The sequence below is a fragment of the Triticum urartu genome, chromosome 2 (genome assembly GCF_003073215.2).
Source record: "Triticum urartu cultivar G1812 chromosome 2, Tu2.1, whole genome shotgun sequence".
Classification (NCBI taxonomy): domain Eukaryota; kingdom Viridiplantae; phylum Streptophyta; class Magnoliopsida; order Poales; family Poaceae; genus Triticum; species Triticum urartu.
In genome coordinates, this window is record NC_053023.1 from 121,318,984 (window position 1) to 121,339,712 (window position 20,729).

Here is a 20,729-nt window from a genome sequence, read left to right on the forward strand (position 1 = left end):
GGCCGCCACGTGATGCGTGCATGTTTGTGCGCCACGCAGCGTGGCACTTTCCGCGCCCATAGCCTGGACGCGCGTCGCGACGGTGCTACAGGGTTCGTCGGCGGGTCACACCCGTGAAGGACCCAGCTCAGCTCAGGAATCGACGTGTCGGCACTTGGAGTTTGCCGAGAACGGTTAACGGCCCAAGGCTGATTGCTCCGCCGAAGCAAAGCTTGGACGCGATCGCCGGTGGACGGCCCATTGCGCGCCACCGTTTTTGTGCACGCCCACGACGCGCGTCGACGTAGCGGCAGCTGCACAGGCTGCCAGGCGGGGGCCACCATGAGGCCGCTGCCCACCGCCCCCTTGGCGCCCCATAACATCCGCTCAGCTCAACCCGGAGAACGAGCGCGCGGGGCAACCGGCTAACTCCACCAATGCCGCCGCTGCTCACCCTCTCCTCCTCGCCGGCGCCGCCGCCCCCGGCGCCGCGGAGGGCCCGGTTCAGGGTCGCGGCCTCCGCCGACGTCGGCGCCACCGCCCCCGCCGCCGGCAACGACTTCCCGTCGTTCCTGCCCAGGGCGGTCGAGCGCATCCGCGACGGCGCCGCCCTCCGCCTCGCCAAGCGAATCGAGCGCGTGCCCGTCCAGGCGAGCTAGCTTCTCCACAAACTGCCGTAATTTTGCTCTTATGTTAATAATCTGCCGCAGTAACACCCGTGCTGAATTTTTGCTGAACTGATCCCCACTCCAGACCGGCTTCTCCAAGAGCCCGATACCGAGCAGCTGCGTGAGGCCACTCAAGCAGCAGCAGAGCGCCGATCCGGTCGTGCTGCTCCACGGCTTCGACAGGTGCGTGCAATGCAACACCAAATTCTGTGGCGCTGCCCATCTTACCATTCGACCTGCAGTGTCTAATTCCGGTGTTAATGGGGGTGCTGCCACAAGAGTCGTCTTCTACTTTTACCATGCATTTAGCAGTATGGACACTCTAAAAGTATTGGATGCAGTTCTTGTTTAGAGTGGAGGTACACCTACCCTTTGCTGGAGGATGCTGGGCTGGAGACTTGGGCTGTGGACATTCTTGGATGGGGCTTCTCTAATTTAGGTATGCCCCTACTCCGCTCCATGCCATTGGAACTGGTTCAGTAATTGTGCTTGCCACTGCTGCAAATTGTGACCACTTCTAATATATTGATCGATTGGACCGTAGAAACAAGGCCACCGTGTGATATTGTGTCTAAGCGCGAGCATCTTTATCAGGTATACAAGTTAACTACCACTGCTGGTGTACATGTAGATAATTTCCATGTGATGAGTTCAGTTCCTACTTCCTAGTCAGCAGATTCCCTGTTTAATTCAGAATGGGTTTGATAAGTGACTGAAGTTTCAGCCTTGCTCAGAGCTGCACAAAAACTAGCTTCTATCCCAAAATAAGGACTGGGTTTCTGGATTATGTATTACTGCGCTTTTTTTAAGCAAGTTTTCAGTCTGCCTTTCTTTGTTTAAATATGTACAGTCTTCTAAGACCAGTTTTTATGATTTTGTAGTAAAACTGTTTTTATGATTACAGTGGTAATATCCTTACATCTTGACAACCTCTTTGTGTAGTTCTGGAGGTCCTACATCAAAAGGCCTATGGTACTGGTTGGGCCTAGCCTGGGTGCTGCTGTTGCCATTGATTTCGCAGTCAACTATCCGGAAGCGGTACCAGCATTTTAAGAAATACTGTGTCCTCTTCATTTCTTACCTAGCAGTCTCTAGCTCTAGCATGTAGGAGTAGTACCAAAAACTAAATATATATATTTTTAATGCTGTCACTGATGCGAATTGTATGTACTTTTCTGTAACTGGACAAATCCGCAAGCTTTGTTACAAGAAGCCAACTTCATCTTCATCGCAGGTATCAAAATTAATCTTCATCGGTGCAAGTGTATATGCTGAGGGCACAAAAGATATGACCAGAATGCCTAAATTTGTTCCATATGCTGGGGTGAGTGTTTTTCTGAGCTGCATGCTTTGCTTCAACGTAGCTTTATTTCAGTGTCGAATCATTCTGTTTCTGTTGATATCTATTCCTGTTACTGTTTAGTTTTTGTGTCCTGAACTCCTGATGCCCATGCTTACTGTATGCATATTTATTTTACTTTATGATGATTATGCTTGTCCTAAAGAATGCTCATATTGTATTATTATCTTTTGTTTGTGTCAAACCGATCCAGTGGTATGTTCATATGTTTTGGATGGAATACAGTGTAATTTTTTGCTCCCCAGGTTTTTGTACTAAAGAGTCTTCCTCTACGACTATTCGCTACACGCTTGGCATTTTATAAAATTCCAGATGGATTCTTTGATTGGGTGCAGGTAAGTATCTGTACATTCCTTACTGAATGGAACAACTATCATATTCTGGTTGTTGGTCTATCAGTTAACTCCACTTTATGAGGCGTACTCATACCTTTCTAGTATGTGGTTTCCTCTTAACATTCTTCAAGAAACTTTTTTTCTTGAACACACATGTAAATGCGTGTTGTTGTGACAAAAAATGCCAAAAAAATGCCCAATGTGCAAGTACTTAACAAGTTAACAGTCATGCTGCATTTGATGTGTCAAAAACATACAAACCTTTTTTTGCTTCATGCTGCAGTATTGAAATTGAACTGCAAAAACGTCTTATATTTAGTTACAGAGGTTACTTTGCATCCCAATCATATATTTCTTGCCAGTCGAATTCTGCTTAGGTATACCTGATATCCTGTTTTTAACAGTGTGCAGGTATCACCACGCGCAATTGGAACCATTTAGTTTCCTCTTTATTTTTGGGTTTCAAGTCATGTGTTTTTTCTTTTATTAATTTATTATTCGTTACAGATTGGCCGTCTACACTGCTTGCTTCCTTGGTGGGAAGATGCTACGGTTAATTTTATGATTACTGGAGGTTATAATGTCATAAACCAAATAAAGCAGGTTCTTTTCTATAAACATCCAAATTATGATTTTATCCCCTGTACACATATGCTAAATGTTGCTTATTCCTTATCCAATTCCGTGGTCTTCATATCATTCATGATGCTTTAGGCTCGTAGGACCTATCAGTCAGTAACCTTCTCGTTTTATTTAGATGAAGGAAGAGAACACTCTCCCAGTCTCTGCATCCAAATATGCACACAACAAACTTGTTACAAAATCATTAAAATATATGTGTCGGATGACCACTGTTGGAGGCTGTAGCCTTGTTTGCTGCAACAAAACTTCAGTGATGTGAAGATTACTGGTCATGCAAGACACCAAATAAATGCTGTCGATGCTGATTCAGAGTTTCCCTTTTTTTCTCAATTTTTTGAAACATTCTCTTTTTTCTCAGTATTGTTCCTTTACTTTCTGAAGTGTTTTGGTTCTTTTAATGTGCTTCCTTCAGCACTAGCAGAATCAGTTGCGTAAAACATAGCAATTTTTTGTAAACAACGGGCTCTTCTATTGATTTACATTAAAGAAACTGCCACAGTATAACTGTCTTACAGAACTTAACCATAGCAGAAATAAACACTAACATCTCCTGTTATTACAAAACATAGAGCATTAGCAAATCTGCAAATGGGTCTCTAGCAAAGCTGTAGAAACATCACTTTCACCCTATGATCCTTCTTGTCGCCGGCGCCCATCAATGCATTCGTGCATATGCCTGCGTGATCACCTTCTTGAGCAGTATCACTCTTAAATGTTTATTCGATCTTGTTCTTTCTGCAACATCGCCCAGGAGTCAATGTGGCTGCACAGGTTAAAGATGACAGCCAAAGATCATCAGGAAATTTATGTTTGTACATATTATTCGATCTTGTACTCCCTCCGATTTATATTACTTGTCTTAGATTTGTCTAGATACGAATGTGACATGTTTTAGTGTTAGATACATCCATATTTAGACAAATCTAAGACACGTAATATGGATCGGAGGGAGTATTTTATTATGTTTGTACATGTTATACATTAATGAAGGACGCCGATAAGTGCCACACGTGTGGGCGTTAGGGGGTCTGCCCACACATTTTGTGTGGTCTATAAGAGGAACAGCCCATACATCTACGTGTGGGCAAAACATGTAATGCCCATACACCTCTTTTTTCCCCTCTCGATCCCTCTCACACGCGTGTGTGTGGGCGAAATAGATAACGCCCACACGCCCCGTACGTCAGGCCTCGTACCTCGTGGTCCCGCATGCCCGCGTGACAGTCACCGCGTGTCCCGCAGTTGCCATGGTCCAGACCCTCGTCCATGTTCGTTTAACTGTAGTTGCCATGTCGCTGAACTTCGGTTGCCATGTCGGACAACTACAGTTGCCATGTATGGTCTGGTCTACTGCAATTACCATGATTTCAATACTTTAGGAGTTGCCACCCACTAACATTAGGCAGTTGCCGTGTAGCACTAAAAAAAGGCATGGCAAAAAAAAACATGTTCGGGTAAAAGAAAGAGTTGCCGTGTGCTCACAAGCACGCTAGGGCAGTTGCCATGTAAAGAGAAAGAGCTGCCATCTGCTTACGTGCACGCTAGGGCAGTTGCCATGTACCATGCAAAAACACATGGCAACTCGGGTAAAAGAGAGTTGTCATCTGCTTACAAGCAAAGCTAGGGCAGTTGCCATGTACCCTGCAGAAACACATGGCAACTGCCAGCTTTGGGTGTGGGCGAGGAGACGGGAGTGTGGGCGAAGTGATAAACACCCACACACCAGTCCCCTCTGCGTGCGTGAAAACTGGTGTGGGCGAATTGCTAAACGCCCACACACCAGTCCCCCGTGTGGTGAAAAAGGACGTGTGGGCGACCGGATGAATGCCCACACACCAGCTTAGTCCTACGTGGCACACAAAAACTGCTAGAACGCGCCAAGATTCGTGCAGAATTGGTTGGACGAGGATCCATGTGTGTGGGCGAGTTGCCAGACGCCCACACGTGTGAGCGTTAGTGTTTTCGTTAATGAAAATATACCGTAGAATAATTATTCTACAGTTTCAGGGTTAAGAAAAAGGATCATCAGGAAATTTATGTTTAAAATACACAGGTTTGCGTGTTTCCTTAATTGTCCAACACACTGCAGCTACCTCAGCGAGCACCAGTTTCTGCTGAGATAAGAGGAGAGATGAAATTCATCCCCCAACCATATCATCAATTGTATTAGCTTGAAGCTTTGTACATATAAACACCAATTCGTAATGATACATCATTCTCATCTGCTGATCAATTATAGACTCTATACTTCTGTTATTAGCATTTGAATTGCTGGATATGACAATCTGGTGCGGAAGAAAAATGAAATGGATGTACAACCGAATGATAATTCTGACCAGTGTCCTGTTTTCGTGGACAGGTAAAGCAAAAATGCCTGGTCTTATGGGGAGAGGATGATGGAATTATTAGCAATAAGCAAGCATATGTAAGTTTGCCTGATGATGCCAAACTGCCATGCATGGTCTAATTTGCAAGATATATGCATGTCCCAGATACAAATGCACGCCACTCTAAACGTGTTGTGGCGCTCTGCAGCGGTTACAGCAGGAACTCCCCAGCGCGATTTTAAGGCAGGTAGGGCAGTGCGGCCACATTCCCCATGTCGAGAAGCCGAGGGAGGCGGCAAAGCATGTGCTCGACTTCCTCGGGGGCGATGGCGTGGACAAGGCGGACCAGGCTTCTTCCCTGTCATCAACTCTGGTATCAACATGAGGTCTGCCATTCTTCACCGAAAGCCCTGCTGCTCCATCGTCCTGCTGCCGGTGAGCCACGGACGTCTTACGTGCACTGTCCGATGTGCTGCAGGACCCGGTGAACAGAGGAGCAGATCCCTCAGGCTAGCGTGCACGAGGTAACATTGTACATGGCGCACTTGTGCTGTTTACGCTCGCCCCAGCGACATCCTGCCTGCGTTCTCGACCGGCTTGGAGCAACCGAGTTGATCAACGTACGTACAGGCCCCAAGATTAGAGGCAGAAAAAGGTTGCACTAGACTAGAGAACTTGGAACAGCTAGCAGAGGCACAAACGTGTCTCTGTCTCTACTCCTCCGTCAGCTCCACTTCTTTAGGTTGCTGGTTTAGATTAGCACTAGAAAACTGTACGTATCGGTTGTTACAGTACAGTCACGGTGGTCTCGATCGAGCATGCCCGTCTTGTTGTTGTATCGACACATATAGTATGTCTGTCTGCATATGTATGTGCGGGCTGGCGTCACGCAGATGCTGCTGCGGCCGCCCACGTGCGAACTTGAGACATTTCTACTAATAACACTCTCCACTGGCTAACCGGTGACACCTGCTACGGCCTACGTTATTTCCACGCAAGAACAAAGAACATTTCCAAACCGGAGGTGGGCTGGACACCTGCTACGGGCTCCACGAATCGTCACTGCCCACGATCACCCCACCCGGGAGAAGAACTCAGCACCGGTGCACCGCACACCTGTCTATATATTGGTCCAGCACGTCCGTGGATGCATCCGGACGGCCCCTCATATGTCGTGTCCGGTATTTACATATCTCAAATCCAGATAAATCCATATGCACGTCCATCATACATGTCAATTTCGCATGTACTTTCTCCGTCCGGAAATACTTGTTATCAAAATGGATTCTATTTTGATAACAATTTCGCATGTACTTTCTCCGTCCGGAAATACTTGTTATCAAAATGGATTCTATTTTGATAACAAGTATTTCCGTACGAGGGGAGTAAATGACAAATGTTGGTAGCAAAAATATGTATTTCTACATATAATTTATTTAAAGTTCACAACTCAACAATGAGCTCTTTGCTTTCCATTGTGAGCCCACATATGCTCCACATCCAGAAATTCCTTGTGAGTTTGAAGTAGTCATATTGTGTGTCTCCATGAAAGTCTGGCTTAATAGAAATGATAGACTACTCATATCAACAAAGAATATCTTCTCTTTCGGAAGCCTATTTGGGAAGAACTTCAAAGTTAAATGTGCTTGGTTTCAGTAACTCTAAGATGGTTGACCGATCGGAAAGTTGGTCCCGAATATATCCCGCCATCTATCGGGCTGGCCCGGGCTTTGGGCTGGGCCTACCAAAGCCTGATGCAAAAAACCCAGGCCCGAGCCCGGCCCATCACGCTAAAAGCCCGTCAGGCCTTGGGCCACGGGCAGGGCCTCTTCCTTAATGAAATCTAGCCTTGCTTGCATGAATTTTATCCGGTTTGTTAAAAAAAAATTAAAATGTATGCGGCTAGCATTGAATAGCGTCCTCGCGCATCCATGTTCGCAGACTGATCCTCTCTATCCATGAACGGATGCGAAAGAAAATTTGCGGTGTGCGCTGAAGATGCCGTAGGTGTGACGAAGCAAATCGCTATCGGAGGTGGACTGGACACCTACTACGGGCTCCAACATTTCCTCGGAGACCAATGTCGTTGTCCGCGACCACTCAGAACCGATTACAGCAAGGCGGGGCATGTGGATAATACCACTGAGGCTTAGGGTGCAGCACGGCACACGTACTATATATATATAGACACAGGATCACTGGGCGTCAGGGGATAGGAAAGAGAGTCCGGCCGGAGAAGATGAGCAGGGTGTGCGTCACCGGAGCGGCAGGGTACATCGCGTCCTGGCTCGTCAAGAAGCTGCTCGACAGAGGCTGCACCGTCCATGGGACCGTACGAGACCTCGGTACGTGCCCTCTCCCACGCCGTCACTGTAGAACGACGCCCCGGCCGCGTCACGCAAGCCCCGATGGCCCAGTCGAAGTTCTCTGTGCGTACTCCTGAGCACAATTGGCCTGGCAGGGGATGAGAAGAAGACGGGGCTGCTGAGGTCGCTCCCCGGCGCGGCGGAGCGGCTGGTGCTCTTCGAGGCGGACATCTACGACGCCGCCTCCTTTGAGCCGGCGATCCAGGGCTGCGAGTTCGTCTTCCTCGTCGCCACCCCGCTGCAGCACAACTCCGGCAGCTCCAAGGTAAACCAGTAATTAGTTGTCTCGGCCGGTTGTGTATTGGTTACGAAGATAAGATGGGGTGCTGTTGTTTTACCAATCATGGAGATAGAATGAACGTCAAAAATAGAAAAAATACAATAAAATTTGTAGACAATCTAGCGACTAGAACAAGCACCGAAGCAAGTTGAAGACGAGCTGTCGTCATCGTCCCTCTCTCTCCTCGGAGCTGAGAAAAACTTATTGCAGTAGACTGCTTATTTATCAAGTACTTGAATATTTTCTTTGACGTCAATTGCTTTTACTCTTAGCCGTTGGATCACGGAATGGACGGCCAGATCTTCTTCTTTCTCCAATAGTCTGTATTCTTTTACCTTTTTTTTTGAGACAATCAGCAAAGCTTTATTGATCCGTCACACAGTTTACATAGACGAAATGAAGATCCCCAGGGTGGCCCAACCAAACATGGCGACCAAGCCCCAGTTTAAGTGCATGCTTTGCTAGATTGTGAGCTTCGACGTTCGAGCTTCTAAACTCATGAACAAAATTACAAGTAGTAAAACTAGTAGAGTACTCTAGTATTTCATGTATAATAGCTCCATAACCAGCCCTGCTTCTTCTCTTCTGTATTCTTTTACCTCGTGCAGCCGTCGACGGACCCAGCCCTAACCGCTTGCCTATAGACGTACCTAGCAGATCCGCCGACTCATCAGACAAACTGGAGCATGTCCCCCCTCCATCCTGGCCCTGGCCCATTTATTATTTTATTATTTTTTAAGCTTCAAAAAATAAGTGGGTGAAGCAGTATCGAACACCCAACCTCTTGGTTTATCTCTACCTACAGTAACCAAATAGGACAGCGCACATGTTGTGCCTGGATTCTTCTTTTATTCGTCTTGTTGTATATCTTATCAGTCTGTTTTTCTTTTTTGCCTTTTTTTCTTTGGTTTATTTTTCTTTATTTCTTTTTATTTTTCTATTTTCTATTTTCATTTTCTTAAATTCGTGAAGATATTTTAAATCCCTGAACTTATCTTTTAAATCTGTGATCTTTTTTCATATAAATGAATATTTTTCAATATCACAAACTTTTATCAATTTCAAGATTTTTGTTCAATTTTTTTAACTTTTTACAAATTATTTAACCTTTTCTCAAGTCGATGAATTTTTTTGAATTTGACAAACATTTATCAAATTCATGTACTTTGTTTTGTCAAAATTGTGAATTTTTTTATTTTGTGATTTTTTTTCAAATCTGTGAACTTTTTGTCAAATTCTTAACCTTTTTTCAAACCGATGAACTTTTTTCAATTCCACAAACTTTTGTCACACCAGGAAGCTTGCATTGCGCGTCTCAGCTGACACATGTAATCATATATAGGATAACCTTCCCTAAAAATAATACTTTAAGCCTTTTGAAAATTTGAAATTTCACACGAAGTGTATAGTACCTAATTCTTGGCATACATAATTTGAAATATCATTCTTCATAAATCAATATTCCTTTCACGTACATTTCACCCAAACAATTTGAATACCTTATTTACTCAAGAAAACAATATGAATCTCTTTTTATCGCATCGGCCAAATTTAGAGTGCATGCTTTCTAATATGCTATCAATTTAGGTATCTATAATACCTAAATAGTTCATCCCCACTATCTTATTTCTCTTCACATGCAAGCTATTCACCTCACCACATGTGACCCACACATGCCACACCATCTTAGAAAAAAAATCTTTTATTCCAGAAACAGGGAAAAAAGAATCAGAGATTCATCTGAAAGTCCTAAGAAAACAATAGCACCCCAAAGACTATGTGCAACGAAGGGTGTTCACGTAGGGTGAGAAGGATCCTTTTGAAAGCACGTTGATTTTCGACATCCGTTGAATGGCTCTAATTTTTTCCACCAGCTTTTATGATAAATTCAAGGCATCGTGCCAAATTGTTTGGATTTTTAACAAGTTTTGCATTTTTTAGAGTTTTTTCGGTAAAAAAACTGATAAATGGGCGGACGTGTCACAACGTGCAAACGGTGTCGGAAGTTGTTCAAACCTGGCATGGATGTTTCATATATCCGTGTCAAGTTGTTGCAAGAAGTTGGGGTTATTCATCCATAGAAAAAAAACACCTATTGAGAGGAGTGGGCTAGACTAGGCCAAACGGGTGCATCAGTGAGCATGTAGTTTTTAATTAAGAATGCCTCTGTTATTTCCAATTTTTGGCATTATCAATCAACATGAACATTCTCCTGTATCCTAACAACCTATTGAAATTAGTGAACAATTATGGAATTTCAAATTGTGTATGAAAAATTTATAAACCTGAACACTTTTTCTAAAATTGTGGACAAATTCCTAACAATTGATATTATCCACAAATTGCAAACATTTCTTAAATTTGTGAACAAAAATGTAAACGTGAATAGTGTTTTTAATTTCAGAATATTTTTAAAAATTGTGAACAATGTTTGAAAATATGAACATTTTTGGCATTACAAAAATATTTCAATTTTTAGATAGGTTTCAAAAAGGAGAAAAACAAATTAAGGAAAAAAGAAAAACTAAAAACAGGAAAGAAAAAAAACTTATGTTTTAGCCCAACTAGGCAATGCATCTTTCCTGTCGCGTGCCTGTTGGGCCTGCCGAGGCATTCATGGATTTGACAAAAATCATGAATTTTAAAAACAGATGCTCACAAATTTGAAAAAGAAAATCCCGGGCATTGGAAAAAGTTCATAAAGTTGAAAATAGTTCTTGGATGTGTAAAAACGTTCACAGATTTGAAAACGAAGTTCACGATATTAAAATAATATTTCCGGATTTGAAAAGTTCATGGATTTAAGAAAAGGTTCACGATTTAGAAACAGTTCATGATTTTTTAAAGAGAATTAAGATCAAAATAAAATTGAAAATGGGAAAAACAAAACCCCCCAAAAAAGAAAACCACAATTTTTCTTAAAATCATATTTCGAAAGATGTTCAGAAATTGTTTGTGTTTCAAAAATTTGTTCACTTTCAAAGTAAAATTACTCAAATTTCGTTCACAAATTCCAAAACTATTCGGCATTTTAAAATTGTTCACATTTTTTAATAAAAGTTTCAGATTTTTTCATAAAATATTTCATAAATATGTACGCTACTGTGTTTTCTTATATATATTTCTCGCTAGAATATAACACAATCAGTAGTTGGTTGAAGTGGCTATCCAACTGGTAAAAAAACATTAAGAAAAGACCATCCTGCCCTTTGATTATAAAGGGGTATGGGATAATCTGAGCCCTTGATGTGTTAGGGGGTTGTACCGAAGCGGAAGTGTAAGTTTATTACTCAATACCATCAGCTATTGTAAAAAAACATTAAAAAAAGACCATCTCGCCCTTTGTTATGACAGGGTATGGAATAATCGAAGCCCTTGATATGTTTAAGGGGTTGTACCGAAGCGGAAATGTAAGTTTATTACTCATTACCGTCAGCTATTGTCGGCTCCCACTCATACAAGTCTTTGTATTGCCGTGGCCGACGCTCATTGATGGCGCTTCTCATGATGTCCCTGCCTTCGTCCTCGCGCTACGCTAGAGAAAAAGAAAAGTGACTGAGAGAAGACTTTGTTTTATGTACTTGAATGATTAGCGAAAAAATTAAAAAATTGTCACATCGGCCGGTGGATATATGTTCAACCTAGTGGAATCATCCACATACGGTACAGCTCCACGCGATCACGCGATCACGCTCATGGGACACCTGTCCTTTTTGCATGGCACTACTTCCTTTCAATTCTCTGTGTACTATGAGTTAGGGCGTGTTAGAAATCTATCTAGCTTCTTAAAACTTCACAAATTCAACTTCTAGAGCTAGCTTCTTACTTCACTTGGCAATTCCGACGCGTTCTGCACGCTTGACAGCTTCTCCCAGCACTTGTACAGTACCATCACCAACCATAGGGAAGATGCAAAGGCGAGCTCACCTTGGGTTGGGGCGAGGGCGAGGAGGCTGGCTCAAAGGATGACATGGTGAGCACCGACATCAATGGCGTCAAGGTGGGCGTCTCCTGCCGGTGGGGTTGCTGCTCCTGGCTGGCGGCGCTGGAAAGTGCTCGTTCGGGACGGGATCCGGCGAGAACGGGGCTGGAATGGTCGGATCTACTGGCGGAGAGGATCGCCGGCCGGCGAAGGGGTGGAATCGGGCGTGGCGGCGGCAACCGGCGGCGCTGGGTAGGTCACGAGCAGAAGAGATGTCAAGGGAGAGAAGGGAACAGGCGTCGGGGCTGAGCCGTGCGAATTGTTTTTTCGACTTGGTGGTGGCATCTCCTTGTAATTATGCTGAACTCCTCACTTCTCGTTTTCCTGGAGCTGTGATTTTGGTGCTTCGTGTTTTTACATTGGACTCCGGCTGTGCTTCTCGAAGCTAGCTTCTTCGAGATTTTTCGTTCGGCTCAGCTTCGCTCTAGCTTTTTGTGAAGCGTGGAGCGGGAGGACATGCAAACACGCCCTTAATGACCCTGTGACTTGAGAGGACACATGCTTTCGTCGCCGCTGGCCGCAAAACGACGTCGTCGATAGCTCTACTCCCTTGGCAATTGGCAAGCATTCGCTAGCACTACCCGCCCGTCGGTTTCTATAGCAAGAGATTTTTGCACGCCGAAGCAATCGTAGTCCGTTTTTCTTTTTCTTGCAAGCACGTACTACTACTTAGTTTCTTGACTTATTTGAATCTACCCCCTTCTGTTCTTTTTACTCAAGTTTGTATCAAGTCAAACTTTTTAAGTTTGACCAAATTTATTTCCAATACATATAATATGAAACTATATTCCATGACGAATCTAATAATATTTATTTTGTATTATGAATGGTAGTTTTTTTATATATTTTTAAAATTAGAAATATTTTCACTTCAGACAAAACATATATGCTGACTAAAAAGGAACGGGATGGAATACATGGCTGTTGTTTGAGGGCCACACATTGGCTTCACTTTTATTTTCCCCTTGATTTGATTTCGCAGTACAAGGACACCACGGAAGCGGTCGTGGACGCGACGCGCACCATCCTGCAACAGTGCGAGCGGTCCAAGACAGTGAGACGTGTCATCCATACAGGTTCCGTTTTTACGGCCTCGCCGCTCCGTGAGAACGGCGACGGGTACAAGGAGTCCGTGAACGAATCCTGCTGGACCCCGCTAGGCCTGTCCTACAGCCACAGCAACGATGGCTTCTTGGATGTGAGTGTTTCTAATTCCTGGCCGCCTAGACCCCGCCAAGTAAATTCATGGATATTAGCGCGTACAGCATGCATTTTCTTTATATAAAAGCCATTTTTACATTAAACTAAAATGTACTCCCGCCGTTTCTAGATATTTCTAAATATATGATGTTTTGGTAGTTACGTCCAGCTTATATGCACATAGTCAGACACCAACCGTTTACAAAAAAAAAAAGTCAACATGTTAAAGTCATATGAGACCGGCCTATGACTATGTTGAAGAAGGTAATGGACCAATTCGAAGATTATGCTGCCTCCCTTATTCGGTAAAAACCTCTATATTCATCCGCTCTAAGCATATGCACTGGCTGGCTTAAACAATGATTGATACTTGGTCCAGTGTACTACGCATGATAGGACTACTACATATAAAGTTCTACTACATATACCGATTATCATCTTTTAGGCAAATGGCGCCCCCTCTAGTGACGTCAACTCTGTAAACCCCACCATGATCACTTGATCATGAATTTTTTTCTGCATGCTCCCTGCTTAATCAATGAAAAGCCAGCAGTGCTGGATCTTTTAAAAAAAAAACGTCCGTAAGTGCCATTAAATTTTGTAGCCACAATCCTCCTGTGGACATGCATGTGAGAAAACATCCATCGTTTTTTCATAGAGTAAAAGATTTGCCACGTACATTAAATAAAAGAGTTTCATAAAAGTGTATCCGAGTCCTAATGCCAAAATCTGAACCTGTTCTCTCGGCATAATATTATCCAAGTGTTTGGCACTCGCCAGGACCCAATTCCTAGACTCAATGTGAATGCATGAAAAGACGACCGGTGGCAATGACAATTCATTGTTATTCGCTCTCTCATTGCGCTCCTTCCAAAGTTTCCAAGATATGTTGCATATATGAACAATTTTTCATTGAGTTTAATCCAAAAAAACAATAGGTAAAATATGATAATCATAATAGAAATGATAATTGGTTCAAGCAACAAAGTACTGAAACTAGTCATGCAAACAGGTAAATATAAGAGAAAAGCATCATATGCATATCGATTGCTGATACTAGTAGTCCAAACACAATCCTAACAAGCGGGACAAGAACAGATATGGTGCGGTGGAAGATGAGGCGTTCACGTCGGTAGCCATGTTGCCGAAGAGATCGTTGGCGTCGCGGAACTAGTTGTCATTGGAGAAGTGGCTGTGAACAACCATAGTGGAGAAGAATCCAACATTCATCCGAGAGCTATCACAAAAAACAAGATCGTCCCTCTCTGGTACATAATCACAAGAGGCAGGGTTTCAGGGCTTGTTGTTTCACTTTGCGGTGCACCTCGAGAAGCGAGATTGGAAAGTGATAGGTAGCCCAAGGATATGGAAACAGGAGGCAGACGCATGTGGTTCTCTCTACGGAAGAGCAGCGACCGATGAAGGGAAACAGTCCAATAAGCTTTGTTTTCCACTAGTGCAAAATTGTTTTGGCTACTTTTCAGTGTGAAAAAAGAAGACACCACGCACACATGGCATAGGTTCTATCTCGGCTCGGCTCGACAATGAAATACAACGTGTGTGCGAGGTGGATGATTAAGGAGGAGCACATGTATGGGTCGTCTTCTCAATCTCTTAATGTTGTGTGAGGCAACCAACGTTATATGTTGGTCCAACACTCTCTCCTCAACCGGGACGAGATTAAACTTTGCACACTAGTTTGACATGCATGAACGGGTCATACGAGCCTCTAGATTTCCTAGTAATAATTGAAAATAGTAAAATGGGCTAAAGTGCAATAATTCCAACATCAAACACCACATGAGAACACCAATATTTAACAGTATCATAGGAATTTCTGCGACAGTAAGTATAGGGGTATTGTCAGGGGAGCTATGAGCGTATAGAAGGAACAGGTGGATTCACACACAATATTTTTTTAAAATGGGGAAGAATTTCACTTCTCCGGCCTCTGCACTAACTAGGGATGCATACGACCATTTTAGTATGAGTACGAAAATAAACATGGTCCTCAGAATTTTTTAAATGAGTATCAAGATATTTTTTGATGAGTGGTTCCACCACACACCAAACTTGATTCTCAATAAATGAAGAAATACTCCTATGCATCACCTGTCAATTCTAGGAATTGAACTCGGGTCGTTAGGCTGCACAACCGCATGCCCAACCACTAAGCCAAGGCTCTCTTTGCTACATAAATACTCAGTTGATATTTGACCTAGCCCTCGCGTCGCTCCTCCCACGGGCGACACGGGCGGCGCCGCCACCCCTTGCCGCTAGCCCTCCTCCTCCTCCCCTTCCCCACCGCCGCCGGCCAGAGCCGCCGGGGCAAAGCCCCCCGCGGTGGCTGGCGGTGGGGGCCTTCTCCCCTCCTCGCGTTCGTGGCCTGCGGGAGCGGCCAGGCCGAGCGGAGGCGCCGGGGCGCGCGGATCCTGGCAGCGTGGCGGCGACGATCTTGACGGCGTCGGGCCCATGGCGCGGCTGCAGATGGGTCGACACCGAGCTGTGTGGCGGCTGCGTGCGGGTCTCCTCGTGGCGGCAGCCTTCGCCGGCGGCAGGGCGGCTCGTGCGCGACATCCGACGAGGGGTGGGGACGCAGCCACGGTGGCTTCTCGTGCGAGTACGCGGGAGAAGAGGCTGCGGCGTGTGTCCTCGGGGAGGATGGCTATCCTCGCTCAGATCCGTCGGCGGCATGGCGGCGGAGGTCGCAGTGGCCGGTCGGCGGTGGCGGAACTTGGCCGGTGGCAGCGGCGAGGTTCTGTCTGGATCCCGGGGTGGCGGCCCTAGAGGGTGGCGGCTGGTGAAGATAGGGCTTCCCGCGGCAGCATGGCGTGGTGCAGTCCCTGTCCAAGGCGGATCTGTGACGGCGATTTTCTTTGGATTGGTTCGGATCAGAGACGGTGACGAGCGCGCGGGATCCTTCTCGGCGGCTCTCGCGGCTTGGCGAGGCGGGGTGGGAGCCCTCCTCCTAGGCTTCAGTGGTGGCACACCCAGGCAGTGGCCGGTGCGCCAGGGATCCCATGGTGGCACTGTTGCCGCGGTTGGTCGCCAGATCTAGGCGGCTGGATCTGGGGCTTTGAAGGCGGTCGAGACAGTGCACATGTTGTTGGGTGGATTTCTTGGGACGGATCCGGGTGAAAACCTGATCTTCGGTTGATGGCCGGAGCCGGTGATGACGATGCCTTTATCATCGTTTCCTTCATGAAGGCATCATCGAGGTGAAGCTCCCAACTTCATTCAATACCTCCAGGGGAAACCCTAGGTCAGCTGATCGGATGTTGGCGGCATTCATGTGTCGTAACCCCCTTTGGGGCGGCATTTTTGGAGGTGCACTCGGCTTCGCGGGACCAGCGGACGGCTTCTTTGGTGGAGGATGGACTCGCGCAGGAGGACGGCGCTATCTGGCGTCGTGGTGGCGTCGATGGCAGAGAGACCTGTCACGATAGATGCAACAATACAACTCTGAAGATGGACTCGTGGCAGGTGGCTGCGACAGCCTCATACCCGGCAGGCGTCCTGGTAGGTGCCCCATACCAGGCAGGCGTCATGATTGGGACCTCAGGTCTTAGATGTTTAGGTTTGACTGCGATGTTTGTTTGGTATTAGGCCCAGGCTATCAGCGCCCCTTCATCAATTGGATAGGTGTAGCGACAGTTGTTGCTTATATGGTGGCTTTAATCTTGCTATTGTATGACTTTATAAAATCTTATGAAAATAATTAATAAAGTGACTGCATGCATCGTCTAAATGCAGAGCCGAGGGGTCATCCTCCTTTTCTTAAAAAAACAATAATTTTACCTTAGGTTAAGACTCCCCTACTAAGTGTCCCCCCCTCCCCCCGGCGCGCTATTTGTCACTGCTCTTGCGTATGAGTTACGTGAACCCCTACCCCACGTTGCTTTTTGTTTCTTTGTTTTTCTTCTTCTGGTTTTTGTTAGGGTTTTCCCATAATTTCTTTCGGTTAATTTCCTTTTCTTTTCCCTTTTAGACCATTTCGCACTCGCAAGGCGCGAGCTATAGATGCACCCAATGGTCTGGCTTGCATTTTTTGCGACTCCTATCTTGTTCATGCGATCCTGGTTGGTTATTAAGATGGAAGCAGTCGACACCTCGTTACATGAGGATGTGAGTAATGGACAATCACATGTGGACCCTACGGCCAGGCAAACAACAAAATCTGAAACAAAACAATTTGTGATATTTATCTTTTCTCCTACTCATCTCTCCTATGTATACATTAAAAAAACACATACGGTTCTACGTCTCCTTCTTTCGTCCAACCTTACTTACACTCCCCTTCTTTCTATCTCGTTTGATTTTTTCCTCTCCCATATCTATTTTTTCTACCGGTTTTTCTGAGAACTCCTTCAACTGCTCGACCTCTCATTGACTTACGAAATAAAACTATATTTTTCTTTGATAAGTCAATAAATACTTATCAAATAATTTTTTAGCAATAAAATTATCTTTTTTTACATAATCACATTAATATAAGCAGGTAAATTACCAGTAACCTACTAGAATATTTAAACACTCATTGTAACACGCGAGCAATTATCTAGTCTATATCTAAATATTTTAGAGCACATGCAGCTATTTCACCTCATCACCTCAATAAGCTTTAAAAATTAATTGCATGCATGTGTGTGTGTGTGTGTGTGTGTGTCCTTCATACCAAGTTTTCTTCTCTCATGCTTTTGCAATTTTTTTCTCAAACTCCCTAACGGTAACTGAGAGCACATATGATGTGGTCAAACATATATATTATTAATTCAAATATTCATTTTCATACAATCAAATCTCATGGAAATATATTGCAAATCAATTCATGTGGCAACACGCATTTTGTCGTCTAGCTTACCTTATATTCTAATTCTACAACAACATGATTGTTTGCCATATTTTGCATGACATAGATGAATTTGGGGAATATCTACTTCTAAATCATCACAATATTCTTATTTTTAGGTCCACAACATGAAACTTTGGAGAAACCGTATCCAACAAAATGCTCCATACATGCACATTTTAATAGTTTTGTGCAACTAGATCGATATAGAGAAAGCTACTTACAAAATACAAAATAATGTAAAGCTAACCCTTTATTTTGCCTTCTTTAAAGACAAGAGAAGTCTCCCTCATATGTATTGATTGATGCACGCAAGCATTTTTATTGCAAAATTTCCAATCCTTACAAAAGAAACAAGAATGCAACGCCATTATGACTACGATTAAAAGCAAACATATTACATTTTACAAATAATGTGCCATGTATCTTAGCTACCATTTGAATTGTTTGAATGAAGCCTGAGCTGCGTCTCAACGCGTATGCACCCAAAGTCCACAACATCCCTCACATCCACATGTTCCAGTGAGAACCATATAGACCCAATGGGTAGCCATGGGAACAACCTTCAAGAAATTGAAAATGTTTTCTTTGTTAAACACAATATCATTATGGCAATTCAAAAAGCCCAACATAAAGTGCATGAAACCCCCACCCAGATTTGAGCGTTAATCATTTGTGCTTGTTCAGTACCAACCCCTTAACCAATTATTAAATACCACACAAACAACGTCATCCACACCCATTGCGCAAGGACAACCCCTTTTATTGTCGTGCCAGTTGTGTTCAGCTAAGACATCTTTTGTTATAACTAAATACCGAATAAATATCTTAGTCTTGAGGGTTATCATATGTTTACATGATTTTTGCATTTAGAAAACATGGTTATCGTTCATAATGTCGGTACACATTGATCCTTTTTATGGTGAAGGGTACACGTTGATTTGATTGTACAATACGCCTAACTATGGGGGTTTCCATTAGGAAACATCCGACTCCTGAGATAAATTGATTGAAATCAAGAGTTGCACCAATTAAAGTTATGATATTCATTTATTCTCAGTCGAAACCTATCGAAAACAAACATTCAACAATATAGTTCAAAACATGAGCCATAGTGACATGTTTTCCTTGGTAGTGTTGTACAAGGTAGGGTACCTCTCATTCAATCCTATCCCCTAGCCATGTGTCCTCCCAAAACCTAGTTTTGGCCCATTAGCACATTGATGTCAAATTTGTCATTTTTGTATCTCGAGCAATGTTTTGAATTTTGATGTGAATTTTTGTGACAACTTACAGTGATGTTGCATCAATGCACTGAATTTTTTCTAGATTTTTTTGAATAATTTTTAATGTGCAACGGGGTTCGGTGCACCGGTAGCACCAATTGCGTCGGTGCACCAGATACGTTCCCACCACTCACCACTCCCAACCATGAACGCAATGGACAAGAAATAATATCTTCTCTAATATTAGGTCTTTATAGAAAGGAGAGTCTGATGGTCTTCCCGTAACCCGAGGAAGCGTGTGCGAGTGGAGATACTTACTGCATAGCAAGTGTTGTCACACCCTATCATCATATTTTTTTAGCAACCAAAAATAACATTTACTTATATTTATTTTAACCCCAAGATCTTACATGCCCAATCCTCCGTGGTCTCCATGTTGACTTGTTTTATCACAGGCTTATGTCTCCTCCAAGACCGTATCTGAGGAGGAGTTACTCAAGTACAATGACGACTTCTCCAAAGCCAGAGCATTCGACGTTGTTGTCCTGTTATGCGGCCTCGTAGGAGGAGACATTCTATTGCCGCACATCAGTGGAAGCATCCATGTCATGTTGTCACCACTCACTGGCGTCAAGCTCCACCACAAGTCCCTCAAGTCCCTACAGACCCTTCTTGGCTCTATACCACTAGTGCACATTGACGACATCTGTGAGGCGCATATCTTTTGCATGGAGAGGTCGCTTGATGTTGCTGGTGGCCGATACCTTTGCACCACCGCGCACACCAACATGCAGGACGTTTTGGAGCACTACGCTGGCAAACACCCTGAACTCGAGATAGTGGACAAAGAGTACGTTTTTGAACAAAATATCTTAGTTTCATTACTCCTGCGTGGTACTTTGCGATTAATATTGTGTTTTTTTTTTGTGTGTGTGTGAACTATTAGGGTGGTGGGAGAGGGAGTGAGGGTGCATGTTAACACAAACAAGCTCGTGGAACTGGGGTTTAAGTATAAGTATGGAGCAAAGGAGGTGCTTGATGGCAGCGTGGATTGCGGTAAGAGGTTGGGGGTGCTATGATGTGCATGCACATAACATTGATCAACATTTTACAGTCCAATTATACGTGTATACATTATTTGTTTGAATTCTTGTGTATTTTTCTTCAAACATGTTGAGGTTACTATTCCTCTTTATCATTAATTTTGGGTTATGTCATGAGTTTTTCATGTTAGAGCCCAAAGTGGTGTGCATGTTAGAGCCCAAAGCGGTGTGATATCTTCTCCTGAACCTGAAATTTTATTTTCGATAAGTCACCTTTTCTATCTGTTGTGGAATTCAATCCATCAAGTGGTTAATTCCTCATAAAGGTAACGAGATTGAACTATGTATGAAGATACCGACGATCGAATCTCAGGAAAGTAACATACTGACAGACAAAGGGAACTACGTATGTTGTCATAAAGGTTCGACCAATAAAGATCTTCGTAGAATATGTAGGAACCAATATGGGCAT

General features: G+C 44.0%; 2 protein-coding genes across 2 annotated transcripts; both read left to right on the plus strand.

Annotated features, from left to right (window-relative positions):
* The first annotated feature begins 323 nt into the window (after nucleotides 1-323).
* LOC125536276 (uncharacterized hydrolase YugF-like) lies at nucleotides 324-6,293 on the plus strand. Its single transcript, XM_048699467.1, has 11 exons — nucleotides 324-629; nucleotides 733-830; nucleotides 989-1,086; nucleotides 1,192-1,241; nucleotides 1,590-1,685; nucleotides 1,882-1,971; nucleotides 2,253-2,342; nucleotides 2,850-2,945; nucleotides 5,344-5,409; nucleotides 5,520-5,697; nucleotides 5,790-6,293. The coding sequence occupies exons 1-10, from the start codon at nucleotides 417-419 to the stop codon at nucleotides 5,694-5,696; spliced, it is 1,074 nt and encodes a 357-aa protein (XP_048555424.1). The 5' UTR covers nucleotides 324-416; the 3' UTR covers nucleotide 5,697; nucleotides 5,790-6,293.
* A 1,104-nt stretch (nucleotides 6,294-7,397) lies between these two features.
* LOC125536277 (putative anthocyanidin reductase) lies at nucleotides 7,398-20,447 on the plus strand. The gene is made up of 5 exons (XM_048699469.1): nucleotides 7,398-7,656; nucleotides 7,773-7,942; nucleotides 12,922-13,137; nucleotides 19,670-20,064; nucleotides 20,161-20,447. The coding sequence occupies exons 1-5, from the start codon at nucleotides 7,551-7,553 to the stop codon at nucleotides 20,291-20,293; spliced, it is 1,020 nt and encodes a 339-aa protein (XP_048555426.1). The 5' UTR covers nucleotides 7,398-7,550; the 3' UTR covers nucleotides 20,294-20,447.
* The last annotated feature ends 282 nt before the right edge of the window (nucleotides 20,448-20,729 follow it).